The following is an 11548-nucleotide window of genomic DNA, read 5'->3' as shown; positions in this document are numbered from 1 at the left end:
AGCAGTGTGACTTTCAAATAAGTCTGCCAACACAATGCAAATAGATGCAGCTAAACACACATGGGATAATATCTCCTTCACCTCACACTATCCAGGCTACTCTGCTCGTCACAACTGAACTTGACTCAGTAAGTGCACATCCCTAATCATCTGCTGTGACAGAAACTCCCTGTGAGGAGTAAACTGGAGACTAGTCTTACCAATGCAGATCTGCCTCAGGTCCAGGGTCTTACAGCTGCCGTTACCAGGCTGAGGCTTGTCAGAGGAGCTAGAAGATGCTGAGCCAGTGCCATACAGCACCAGAATGAACTGGGTCAGGGTGCCTGAGTGGAGAGATAGAGACAAAAGATAAAAGACTGAAAATAACCATGAATAAAGATAGGCATGTCACAAACAATATGACTCCAGCACTCCCTAGTGTGATTCTGTAAATATATCCTCTCTCATTGTAGGCTTGTGGATTTTTGTGACACAAAATGAGTCATTGAAATGAGCTGCAATTTCAAGGCGGTATGATTTCACTCTGTGTTTAATAAGGTTGTTATAAATTGCACATCTCTCAAGAATCATTCAAGTGAGGGGCCTTGTGAGAGGTTCTACTTTAGTCAATCGTTCCTTACGCAGATGGGAGTTGTGAGGCATTTCTCTAGATCCGTTTTCTGAGGTTTTCTTGCCTTCTAGATAATGTGTTGTGGGTAGAGCTATATGTCCAGTTGCAGACAGTTATTGGTAGATAATTCAAGGACGAACATAAAAAGGTGAAGTATTCACTCTGCTGTGATATCATGCTCGCTGCTATAAAAACAGACTGTTGCAGAGCTAGAGAGTCTGCTTCACAACTCCCATAAATAGTACAAAGGCACAGACATTTTGGACACAGGAGGCACTTGATTGCTAATCTCCTGCCACTGAACTCTCAACTCACCCTAGCAGATTAATACATTCAAATAAGTTAATTTTATGCCGCCCTGGTCACCTAGTGGTTAAGACACATACCACTGCAGCATTTCTGGGTTTAATTCTTTTGGTACATGTCATACCACCCTCTTTCACTTTTTAAGGTTGTTACAGCAGGTGGTTTGTCTCTTAAACAAGAAATAAAGAATCAGGCAAGTAAAAAGTCCTTTCTTATTAATAATTTAAGTTGTTTTTTATGCAAAAACACCAAAATTGTTCTAGGATTCAGCTTGCCAATTATGAAGATTTGCTACTTTTCTTTACTCAAAATCATTAAAATCATCATCATTAAAAATTTCTAACCTTCAGATGCTGGACTGCTGGTTAGACAAGTGATATGATAATGTTTGACTGGAGTTAAATTTACTGACAAGTCAATCAATTAACTGGAAAAGTTACTGACAGATTAATCAATAATGAAAATAATTATTAATTGCCACAGATCTGCTCGGACAGCATCAGATTGCGTATACGAATCTGGAAACATAAGTGAATCCACCAAAATGTTTACTTCTTGAATATATCTTATAAACACCGAAGATGCTTTACCATAGTCACTGGCACCAGCCACGTTTTCAATCTCCAGTGTCCACACTCCGGTGGGGTTCTCGTCCCAGGAGTGGGTGGTCATGAATGCCCAGTCATTAAAACCCTCTGATGAGTAATCATGAGGCCTGCAGGATACAGCAAACAGGAGTGTAAACACTTTGTGTTTACCAACTTGTGTTGTACATCTGTGTGCATGTGCAGTGTTTGTACCTGGGATGGAGAAGTGTGGAGCGGGTGCCAGCAGGACTAATGAGGTGGATAGCTAGGTTTCCCCTCCGGTTGTAGGAGAGCGAGAGTTGCGCCTGGACGTGCTCTAATGAGGTCACGTGACTGTCTGTACCAACGCAGGCATCCACACTCTTGTTGATCAGTAAATGGCTGCCAATGTTTCTGTCAAACATTAGAAATTCTATTTAAAAAAGACACATTAAGACAATGGCTTGCGATAGTCATAGGTTGTGTGCTGCTGAGATCATTACTTTGTGTTCTGAGCTCTGGATAAACTGGTGTTTGCTCCAGATAATTGTGTTCATGTGATATTTTGCTCCTAGCCAGTGAGCAACCCTGTGAAGTGTGAAGGGTTTGTGGCCTTGAACAGGATTAGTGTCTCACAACCTGTAGTGTCAGTGTCCTCTGTGGAAGTAAAGTACCCATTTCTTTTTACTCCCCTCGCCTCAAATCCTCTTAGGAGATTACAAGCATCCACAATACTGAGGAGGGGGAAGAAACCCAAATTATAGACAGGATGCAGTTTGATCACTAAACTACCAGAATGTTTTAAGACACAGTCCCTTCAGGTCTAACTCAAATTTTCATGATGCATTAGACTACATAAACACATGTGACCTTTAAAGCAGCCTCATATGAGAACACTTTTGAAGGTTAATTTATAGCACTTTACTGGCTGCCAAGCCCTACAGTGACTGCCCACATTATTACTCATCGATTTTGAGATTCCTTTATTTGTTCTTAATACGTGGTTTGTTGCAAGGTTACATTTTTAAACTCCTCATCCCCAATTCTCCGCCCATAGCCCCCAGGTCTGTTGGCCAATTACTGCTTTCCATTTCACGCACCCAGGTAAATTCAAAAGGTGAGCGCTCATTTTCCACCGCTGGACTGAAATTGTGAAATAGGGTGGAACTAGGTATTACATGTCCTCTGTGGTTTGACCATTTTAAAGCCCATCTTAAGACCTATCTTTTTTCTATAACCTTTTGTTTTTATTCAGATATTCTATACTTTATTTTTGTATGTCTTCTTATTTATGTCTTGTTTAATCTAATGTTTCCTTTAGTCAATATCTGATGTTTAAATGTGCTTAATGATGATTAAAAGTGCTATATAAATTGACCTGACTATTAATATTATTATGCAAACTGACAGCAATGCACCACTTCAACAACTAAATCTACACAAATGGTTACTGAAGTTGATTGATCATCACCAATTGACCAATGTGGCACAAAAAAGAAAGTAGGCTCCAGCAGATCCCCGTGACCCTGGTTAAGGCGTAAGCGGGTATAGAAAATGGATAGATGGATGGAAAATTAAAGTTTGTGGCATTGTAGCAGACCTGAACTGATAAAGAAAGATGGCAACTTTGGATGTTAATATTAAAAACTACAGGTAGAAATAACCTTGTTGTGATGATGGTAAACACTATAGCTGAAAATGAAAAGATTCCCATAGAATAACAAGATATCTTAGTTCAGTAGGTCACCAAAATACCATACAAGCCAAGCCACAAGACCAGTATTTAGAGGTTGAGTTATGGCAACTGGACTTTCAGTTCTTTAAAGGTGAAACGATTTGCCACCCATCCAAGTGGCTTCATCAGTCTAACTTCCCCTGGACAACTGAGAATCTACACAGACAAGACCAGTATTATTCAAACTTTTAGATGCCCTCTGTTAGAATTTGTTTTTCCCTGGCTCTTACTATCTCACAGCAGATCAGCCCAATTCATTACAGACACTTTACCAATGACCTAATGATTACTTACTGGATTTAAAATAATTTATATCTTTAAATTAAATATGTTTATAGCAAACAACACTGTGGCATTTCAAATATGTTTTTTAAGTCAGTGTGCATACTGCCTTTTACAACCACCATAAAGAATTCTGGGAACCAGCCAAAACGTAATAATTGCCATGTATTTGACAGAGTTCATTAGTAAAACAAGAGGATGTTTAAGAATCATAAATTCTTTTGAAAAGCTTTGAGCTCATGTCATACATCTGTTCACTGAACTTTCAATAACATAAGTCTGCAGCCCTGGAGGTAATGAGGTACCAAATGTGGTAAATACTATTTAAGCACAAAGAATGCACACATGTACATACCTGTCAAATTCAATGTTCACAAGCAAACAAGAATGTTCAACTGAAAACAAGAAATCACATGACATTCTAAGGCACAATCCGTTTTCCAAATGTAAACACGGCTAACCCCATTGCTAAAATTCAACCCACAACTGCAAACCTCTAAAATTCATAAACAATCATTTAAAATATCATTCATTATTCCTCAAACTCAAGTTAATTTTCAAACTTTATTTAAATGTGGTCATAACATTGATGATATTACTACAGCAGCTCATGAAAGCTTATACATGAATTTATTCCTAAAAGTTTTTATGATTACTATCATGACTGAATTAAAGGTAATCACTGGATGTAATTGACAATGAGAAAGACGCTCAGCCCCTACCTGCTCACTTATTTTGAGTCACTCCAGATAAGTGAGTCAGCTAAACACCTAAAATGTAATTTGTATAACCTGCCTTGACTGCAGTTCCCAGACGCTCGAACCATCTGCTCTGAGCATCTCATAGCTGCAGTAAAGGAGAGAGAAACCTCAAACCCAGAGAGAGAAGTGACAGGGGGTGCATAATGAAGAGGAACCGTCAGAATGTGTTTAGATTGTGACACTGGGAAAAGAATGAATAAAATGGCTGAGGAGAAATACACCAAGTCTTAACACCAAAAGCAACACAAAAATTGACAAATTATTGTTTCTCTTTTAAATGCTCCCTCTCAAGCAGAGTGACGTCCCTGCACCAATGCGCACACACACACACACACACACACAGAAACATGCACATACACAGACGCAGCATTTTAACAGGCACCAATCACCAAGATGAAGACATATAATGTCACAGCAGCAATGCATGACAGCTCAGTGGTACACCTACGTTCTGATATGGACTGGTTGAATGTCAATTTCTCTTATTACTCACTGCATCTTAAATACTCAGGCACATCTCTTCATGCTGCTTAATCACAGGCTGAGTTTATGATAATGAACAATAAAATATATTTGTACTGCTATTTCTTGTAATGGAATATTTGATTGTTATTTCTTCATTTTCGACCTACCTTCCTAATTGCAACTGGTTTGTTGATTCTTGACTACACATCATGTTTTATGCTTTAATAGAAGTTGATGTTTTATGTTTCACAAAGTGATAATCTGAGTATGGGTCAAGTGCCAATCACTATTATATTTCCTACAATGCACATCAGCAGGGTCTTTCATGTAGAGTTTCAAACCCTTCCCTTTTAAACACTTTAAAAAGCTGTTTTTACTACACCCCCCCCCCCTCCTCATTCTAGTCCAGGATTAGGCTTCATGGGATACATTCAAATTAATCTGAACAAATGACTAGTTATCAGTAATTCATATTAACTAGATTTTTTGAGGATGACAGCTGTATTTGTAGTTCACAAAACATGCATGTGCGTGTGTGTGTTTGTGTGTGCATACGTGTAGTGTACTAACTTTGGCTCACCAACCATGGTGATCACACATTTCCGCTGTGGCCCCACATTGGTCCACGTCTTTGCCAGTGCTACAATTGCACTGGCATCAAGTAGACCATATCCATATGCATGACTAACTGCAGAGACCAAGAGAGAAAAGAAGAAGCAGAGAGATGAATGCTGGCCTGCTATGAGCAGCATCCTTACACTTCCAGCTCCAACTTTATAGATTAGCTACACAGTGTGTATCCTATTTAAACCTCTCACACAACCTTGCCGTCCAATTCCAGTGCCTTGCATCACTAATGACAATTTAGTTTAGTAGATGCATATCATCATAATGAGACTCAACGATATCTACAAACTCGAGGGCAAAAGAGAACTTGGAATGCTTTACCTTTGCGCCCAACCCCATTGGTTCTCCAGTCGTTGGTGAGTAGGTGGGCAGGGTGAGAAGTTCGTACAACCAGATGTTGCATGTCCCTCCAGGTTAGGTTTTTACTGGAACATGTGAATGCACAAGCACACACACAAGACACACAGCCACAGAGATATAAACAGAGGCACACACACACATACGTTTTGATCAGTGCCGCAACATCCAGTTGAGGCACTTAAGGATCAAAGAGATGCCCCTGAAAATACATCCTACAGTCATAATCTGCAGGTGGACAGCTGATTAAATACAGAATACAATGAAGTACAAGTCACATTCTTTCCTGAATTATAGTAAATCTTCAGTCAACATATGTCTTAACTCTGCCCTTTGGCAAAATATCTTGTAAAGAGAACATCTGAAAAAGTGTTAAGTGATTATTCTGCCTACAGCCATGTTAGTTTGAACGGGACAAGCATACAAAAAAAGGTTGCAGCTGGGTTTACATCTCTGCTGTTATTAACTACATTTAGGCTTTAACTTCAGAATCATAACTCTTATTGTGGATTCAATAAAATAAGGCTTTTTATTTATTAACTTTCTCTTCAAATCCTTTTCTAATTGCAGTCCTTTCCTATCACCTCAGACTAGACTAATTACTCATTCTCAGAACTGTTCTGACGTTCATGTTTGTCCCTCCATTAGTCCTGCGTGACTGGATAAGAATGATTAGTGCTTGCATCAGATTGTGCCATTTGTAAATGCACAGTTGAAATCCATCAGTAAGAGGGGTTAAAAAGTAATTTATAAAATGGGATAATCAAGCAGAATGCATAACCACACAGCACTGGCAGTTAAGACCTGATGCAGTACAATAATGTAAAATGTACAATCAATCTATACCAAAAAAAAAAAAATCTACTTTTTGAAACTAAATTACTGTAGTAATTTGCAGTTAGGAAATTACTACACGTTACAAACTGTTAACAATAGAGCATTAATTCAAACAGCTTAATTTTTCTGAATATTTCACTGTACTTGCCGGTTCCAACAATGACCAGTTTTTCTCTAGAAAAATTACTGCGGTCTAGCTAGCCATGATTTTGTTCTGTGGAAACTATACTTATAACTCTTAACTTGACATTTGTTGATTTTAATCCACAAACATCAGGGAAATATGCAGATAGGGAAGGTTAGAATGAGGCCATTCGGCTGAAGCAAACTGTGAGGTTTAAGACTGATAAGCACTCACTTGGCCTCAAGGGCTAGAGCGATGATCCCAGCAGCCAGCGGGGCAGAGGCAGAGGTGCCCGTGTGTGAGTCTGTGCATTTTGACTTGAGGTCTGTAGTCACCTAAGGAGGATAAAAACAATACTGCTTTTATTAATCCAAACACAGATATTTCCTGATGTTAAGTAACTTAACAGAAAAGTCCTCAGTATGAATCCCCATATCTGCTGGAAAGATCACACAAGGAAGTAATAACTTCTGCCCTTCCTCCATTCAAATACCAGTGAGGTGTCCTAAGGAAGACTCTTTGAAGAGTGAACTTCTTCAGGCTGTGTACTGGAAGCTCCAAAGTGTCAATTTCTGCATGAATACAGTGCAAGATGGCTACATGGAGTGCCTATAAAATCCAATTCAGGTTAGATAAATCTTACAAAATACTGCATCATATAAAGCCCATAGGCACCCACTGAAATAATCCCAAAATAAAGGACAATCTACATAACCAAATAAGAATGACAAACAAGTAGTTAGGACAAATACATCTGTTTAACCTGCTTACCAATGTACTTTGGCAGAACTTTGATGTCCCACTTATGCATTCAGGAGTTTACCATACTACGTGCTTTAAAGTAAAAAGAAGGCTAACATAAGTGTGGGAAAAAAAAAAAAAAAATTATTAAGATATTAATATATTCTTTTGCTCCTGCACAACCTCAGAGAGACCACCATCTCTCTTCTACACAATTCCTTCATTCCCAGACTTAGGAGTGACAGTACAATTAAATGAGTAGAGCACTGAAGTATAAAGGGACCAGCTCCATGTCATGGAGATGTCATAAGCTGTCTGTCCAGTTGGTCCTGCAGCTTGACTGTATGTTAGAAAAAGAAAGAGTGCGTGTGTGATTTTGTGCTTGTGACAAGAATGTTAAGCAGCAACAGATTGCCAGATGGTGTTTCAGTCATTCACCATCCATAATTTTAATGGCCCAAGACTGAATAAATGGGGAAGAAGAAGAGGGAAGAAAAGCAGAAAACAATGAAGACGAATAATCATGCTATTGCGGATTAAAGCTGAAGATCTAAATACTTCAAAAGCTTCACGGACTGCAGTCAAGTATATTATAACAATATAAGTAAGTTTTAATAGCATACTACAACCCCAATTCCATAAAAGTTGAGACGCTGTGTAAAATCTACATAAAGACAGAATGCAATAATTTTCAAATCTCATAAACCCATATTTTATTCACAATAGAATATAGAAAACACATCAAATGTTTAAAATGAGAAAATGTACCATTTTGAGAAAAAAAAAACAAAAAAAAAAAAAAAACGGTAATTTTGAAACAGATGGCAGCAACACGTCTCAAAAAAGTTGGGACAGAGGCAACAAAAGGCTGGAAATGTAAGCGGTACTAACAAGGATTTAAAAGCTTTTGACTGCGTATAAAAAGAGCATCTTAGAGTCAGTCTCTCAGAAGTAAAGATGGGCCGAGGTTCACCAATCTGTGAAAAGCTGTGTCTACAAATTGTCATACAATTTCAGAATAATGTTCCATAATGTAAAATTGCAAAGACTTTAAATATATCATCATCTACAGTACGTAATATCAACAAAAGATTCTCAGAATCTGGGGAAATCTCTGTGCGCAAGGGACAAGGCCAATACTGGATGCCCGTGACCTTCGAGCACTTCCAATTGTTGAATGTGACATGAATTTTTTCTTTTGCCAGGTAAACTGTCCAAAATATTCAATTAATAATATGCCAGAAAATTATTTTAAAAAGGTTATATTTATTTTTGTTATATTTCTCTGATAAACGACTTAAGTTGAAATTAATTACAGGAATTGACTCTTTCTCTCAGTCAATAATGTTATCAATAGCTTGGCATTTAATCTCTTGATATAAAATCAAATTGTTGTGAAACTAATGTATTGTTATAGGAACACATTTCGTTAGATGTTTTTATTTTGTAAACTAAACTTTACTTTAAAAAGTAAACAGTTTTCCTATTTTAAAATAGACATTAAAGCAGAAGGCCAACAGTTTGAGTACAGGAAACAACAACAGGCAGAGAAAGACAGAAAGATGTTGGAAACAATCACAACTCACTATCTGTTTCTCATTAAGGTTTCCTGAACTGTACGTGGTGGCGAGGGTGGAGGAGCAAGCTTCGCTGTACCAGGGAACATTGCCGTTCTGCGTGGAGCTGCTGATGGACAGGGTATAGATGCTGTTGGTGTAGCCATCACAATTACAGCTGTCCTTCTCCCTCCCTCCATTGCCAGAAGCCCACACAAAGATCGAGCCCAAACCACCACGACCCTGCAGAACATACAGTACATTCAGGAAAATAGAGAAAAAAGAGACAAGCACAGAACCTTTCTTTCATTCATGCCTCGGACCACCACTATCCAGAAAAGAACAAAATCGCATTCAGTCTTAATAGGAATCCTAATTATAGCAGGGCAAATTCATTTCAGGGCTCATTTCAAAAAGAGCCCATTAAAACCCAGCGTACATCACAGAGGCCAGGGTGGTCATTCAGTAAATTAAAAAGAGCTAAATATCGCATGACAGCAAGCAATACAATATATGACAACGGCTTATTGTAATAAATCATCCAACCTCTCAGTCTTTGAAGTGCAATAATTTTCACCGAAGAGCCGCTTTATTGTATTGAGTGGCACTCTGTGCATTGATCAACCCAGCTATGCACCACCCACATCACCATCTGACAGTGCTGTCACTGTGGCAATTATCTTAGTAGTCAGTGTCAGCGGCTCCAATCAGCTTTATGGCACATGCCTTGAATTGTACTACTCTATAACAAGAGTCAGTGTTAGCTGGATGGTGTTTATTCATGTAATGCAGACGTGGGAGCTTGGGGTGTGATCTGAATGCTTATTAAACTGTTGACTTTTTAGATATCTGACAAGTACTGCTATGAATAACAGTTTGATTACATGACAGTGTGGTCCCTTTTGGTTAATACAGAGTGCTGTGTTATTAGATGCTGATGGACTAGTTTTTGAAATTACCTTCCCCTAAAATCTCTGTGGTTGGGGTGTGTGTTTGGAAGCTTTTGATTAGAAATGGATGTCAAGTAATTTAAAGCTCCAGTAACTGTGTGACAGGAATTTTTAAAAACATTTTTTTTTTTAAACCAGTTAATTCACACTTGAAGAGATGCACATGCTGACTGACTAAGAGAGCTGGCAATTTAAGAAGAGCCCTAAAACTAACAAAGCATATTTTTAAAAATATGAACTTTTTAAAGTTTCTTTCAACAATGCTTTTATTCACTTGCCAAGATTTTGCTCCCTGCTAGCTTTTAGAGCCTATTCTCTTTTCAATCAACTGTGTGTGTCCTTCACAGTCACATACACACCTCTGTAACTCCACGCAGGAAAGCCTCTTTGGCAAGTTTGGCAGGTCCATCAACAGTTTTGCCATCATCTTCTGGGCCCCAGCTAGCACTATAGATGTCAACGTGTTGGGGATTCAGACTGAGAGACTGGGCCTCCACCATGTCAGTCACCTCACCGTCCAGCATGCGCACACCTGCATCCACGTTTCCAAATGCAAATGTACACAGAGGACAAAAAGGATAGGTTTTCTTAGTACTTTGTAATGAGATCATGCAGATCAGCATGTAATGGTCATGCTGAATACTGTGAACAACACAAACTTTGTAGTCAGACTAGCATAGATGATGACATTCTTACAGGATCCTGTTCCTCTAGCTCAGTTCTGTAGTTCTTGTTATTGTAGTTTTATAGTTTTAGCTGGCTGTGTACTCCTGTTTGACATGTGTAGGGTCAAAGCAATGCTGCAGAGATGTCTAATTTGCATATTTACAACCTTGTATTTGTACAGTACAGCGTATACCGTGGTGCAGCAATTGCTGCTGGTATTCATTATTTGTGTTTCTACTGTGAAGTTATTACAGACTCCACCATGTAAATGAAACGCAATCTCTATTGATTTGCTTGGCACATGATCTGGTTGGAAAAAGCAGAAACGGAACAAGATCAGTTGCATTGTGGGTGCACTGCCTCCTCAAGTGTGAAGCAGACTGAGTGTAAATTCAAATAAAACAATGAAAGAAGCATTAGTTATTTTCCTCTACATGACTGGACAAAATTGGTGCAACTGTCTGAGTGTAAACTGAATTACACTGACATTTATTTTAAAAGAGAAATGAGCAACTCAGCCAATGGCAGGCTTCAACAAAGGCCCATTTAAAATGTACACACATTTAAAATGGTTGCAGATAAATCACTGTGTCAGAGATACAACACAAATAATGCAGGAGGGTATTGGCCCTGCGATGGACTGGCGACCTGTCCAGGGTGTATCCCTGCCTTTCACCCAAAGAGAGGTGGGATAGGCTCCAGCAAATCCCTGTGACCCTAAATAGGAATAAACAGGTATAGATAATGGACGGATTATCCCAAGCTGTCTCAATCAGCTTTAAGTTCAGCATGTTTTCTTGCAACAGAACTCTCATTGTGAGCGGGATTCCTTCACACAGAGAGGTGAGGAATCAAAGACACCTTAAAAACAAAATAATTCCCCCCTTTGATGCATTGCAGGTCATGTTACTCCATGCTGTGCTATATGGGTTAAAGTAACCAAGCACTGGCTCTTTGAAGTTCTC

The 11548-nt window shown here is 38.8% G+C and overlaps 1 protein-coding gene across 7 annotated transcripts in view; it reads right to left on the bottom strand.

Annotated features, from left to right (window-relative positions):
* furina (furin (paired basic amino acid cleaving enzyme) a) overlaps nucleotides 1–11548 on the bottom strand; it is a 77806-nt gene that overhangs the window by 5761 nt on the left and 60497 nt on the right. For all 7 annotated transcript variants that reach the window (XR_003296431.2, XR_003296432.2, XM_026320488.2 and 4 more), the window contains exons 8-15: nucleotides 10277–10449; nucleotides 8998–9210; nucleotides 6905–7005; nucleotides 5674–5777; nucleotides 5296–5413; nucleotides 1717–1896; nucleotides 1507–1631; nucleotides 201–323 (exon numbers count right to left, since the gene is read on the bottom strand). Coding sequence is in view for 5 of the 7 variants with exons in the window: in XM_026320488.2 (XP_026176273.1) it covers nucleotides 201–323; nucleotides 1507–1631; nucleotides 1717–1896; nucleotides 5296–5413; nucleotides 5674–5777; nucleotides 6905–7005; nucleotides 8998–9210; nucleotides 10277–10449 (1137 nt within the window). In the remaining 2 variants the exon portion in view is untranslated. The remainder of the gene's footprint in view (nucleotides 1–200; nucleotides 324–1506; nucleotides 1632–1716; nucleotides 1897–5295; nucleotides 5414–5673; nucleotides 5778–6904; nucleotides 7006–8997; nucleotides 9211–10276; nucleotides 10450–11548) is intronic.

This window comes from Mastacembelus armatus, chromosome 3, assembly GCF_900324485.2.
Source record: "Mastacembelus armatus chromosome 3, fMasArm1.2, whole genome shotgun sequence".
NCBI classification, from domain to species: domain Eukaryota; kingdom Metazoa; phylum Chordata; class Actinopteri; order Synbranchiformes; family Mastacembelidae; genus Mastacembelus; species Mastacembelus armatus.
This window is presented reverse-complemented; position numbering and strand designations above follow the sequence as displayed.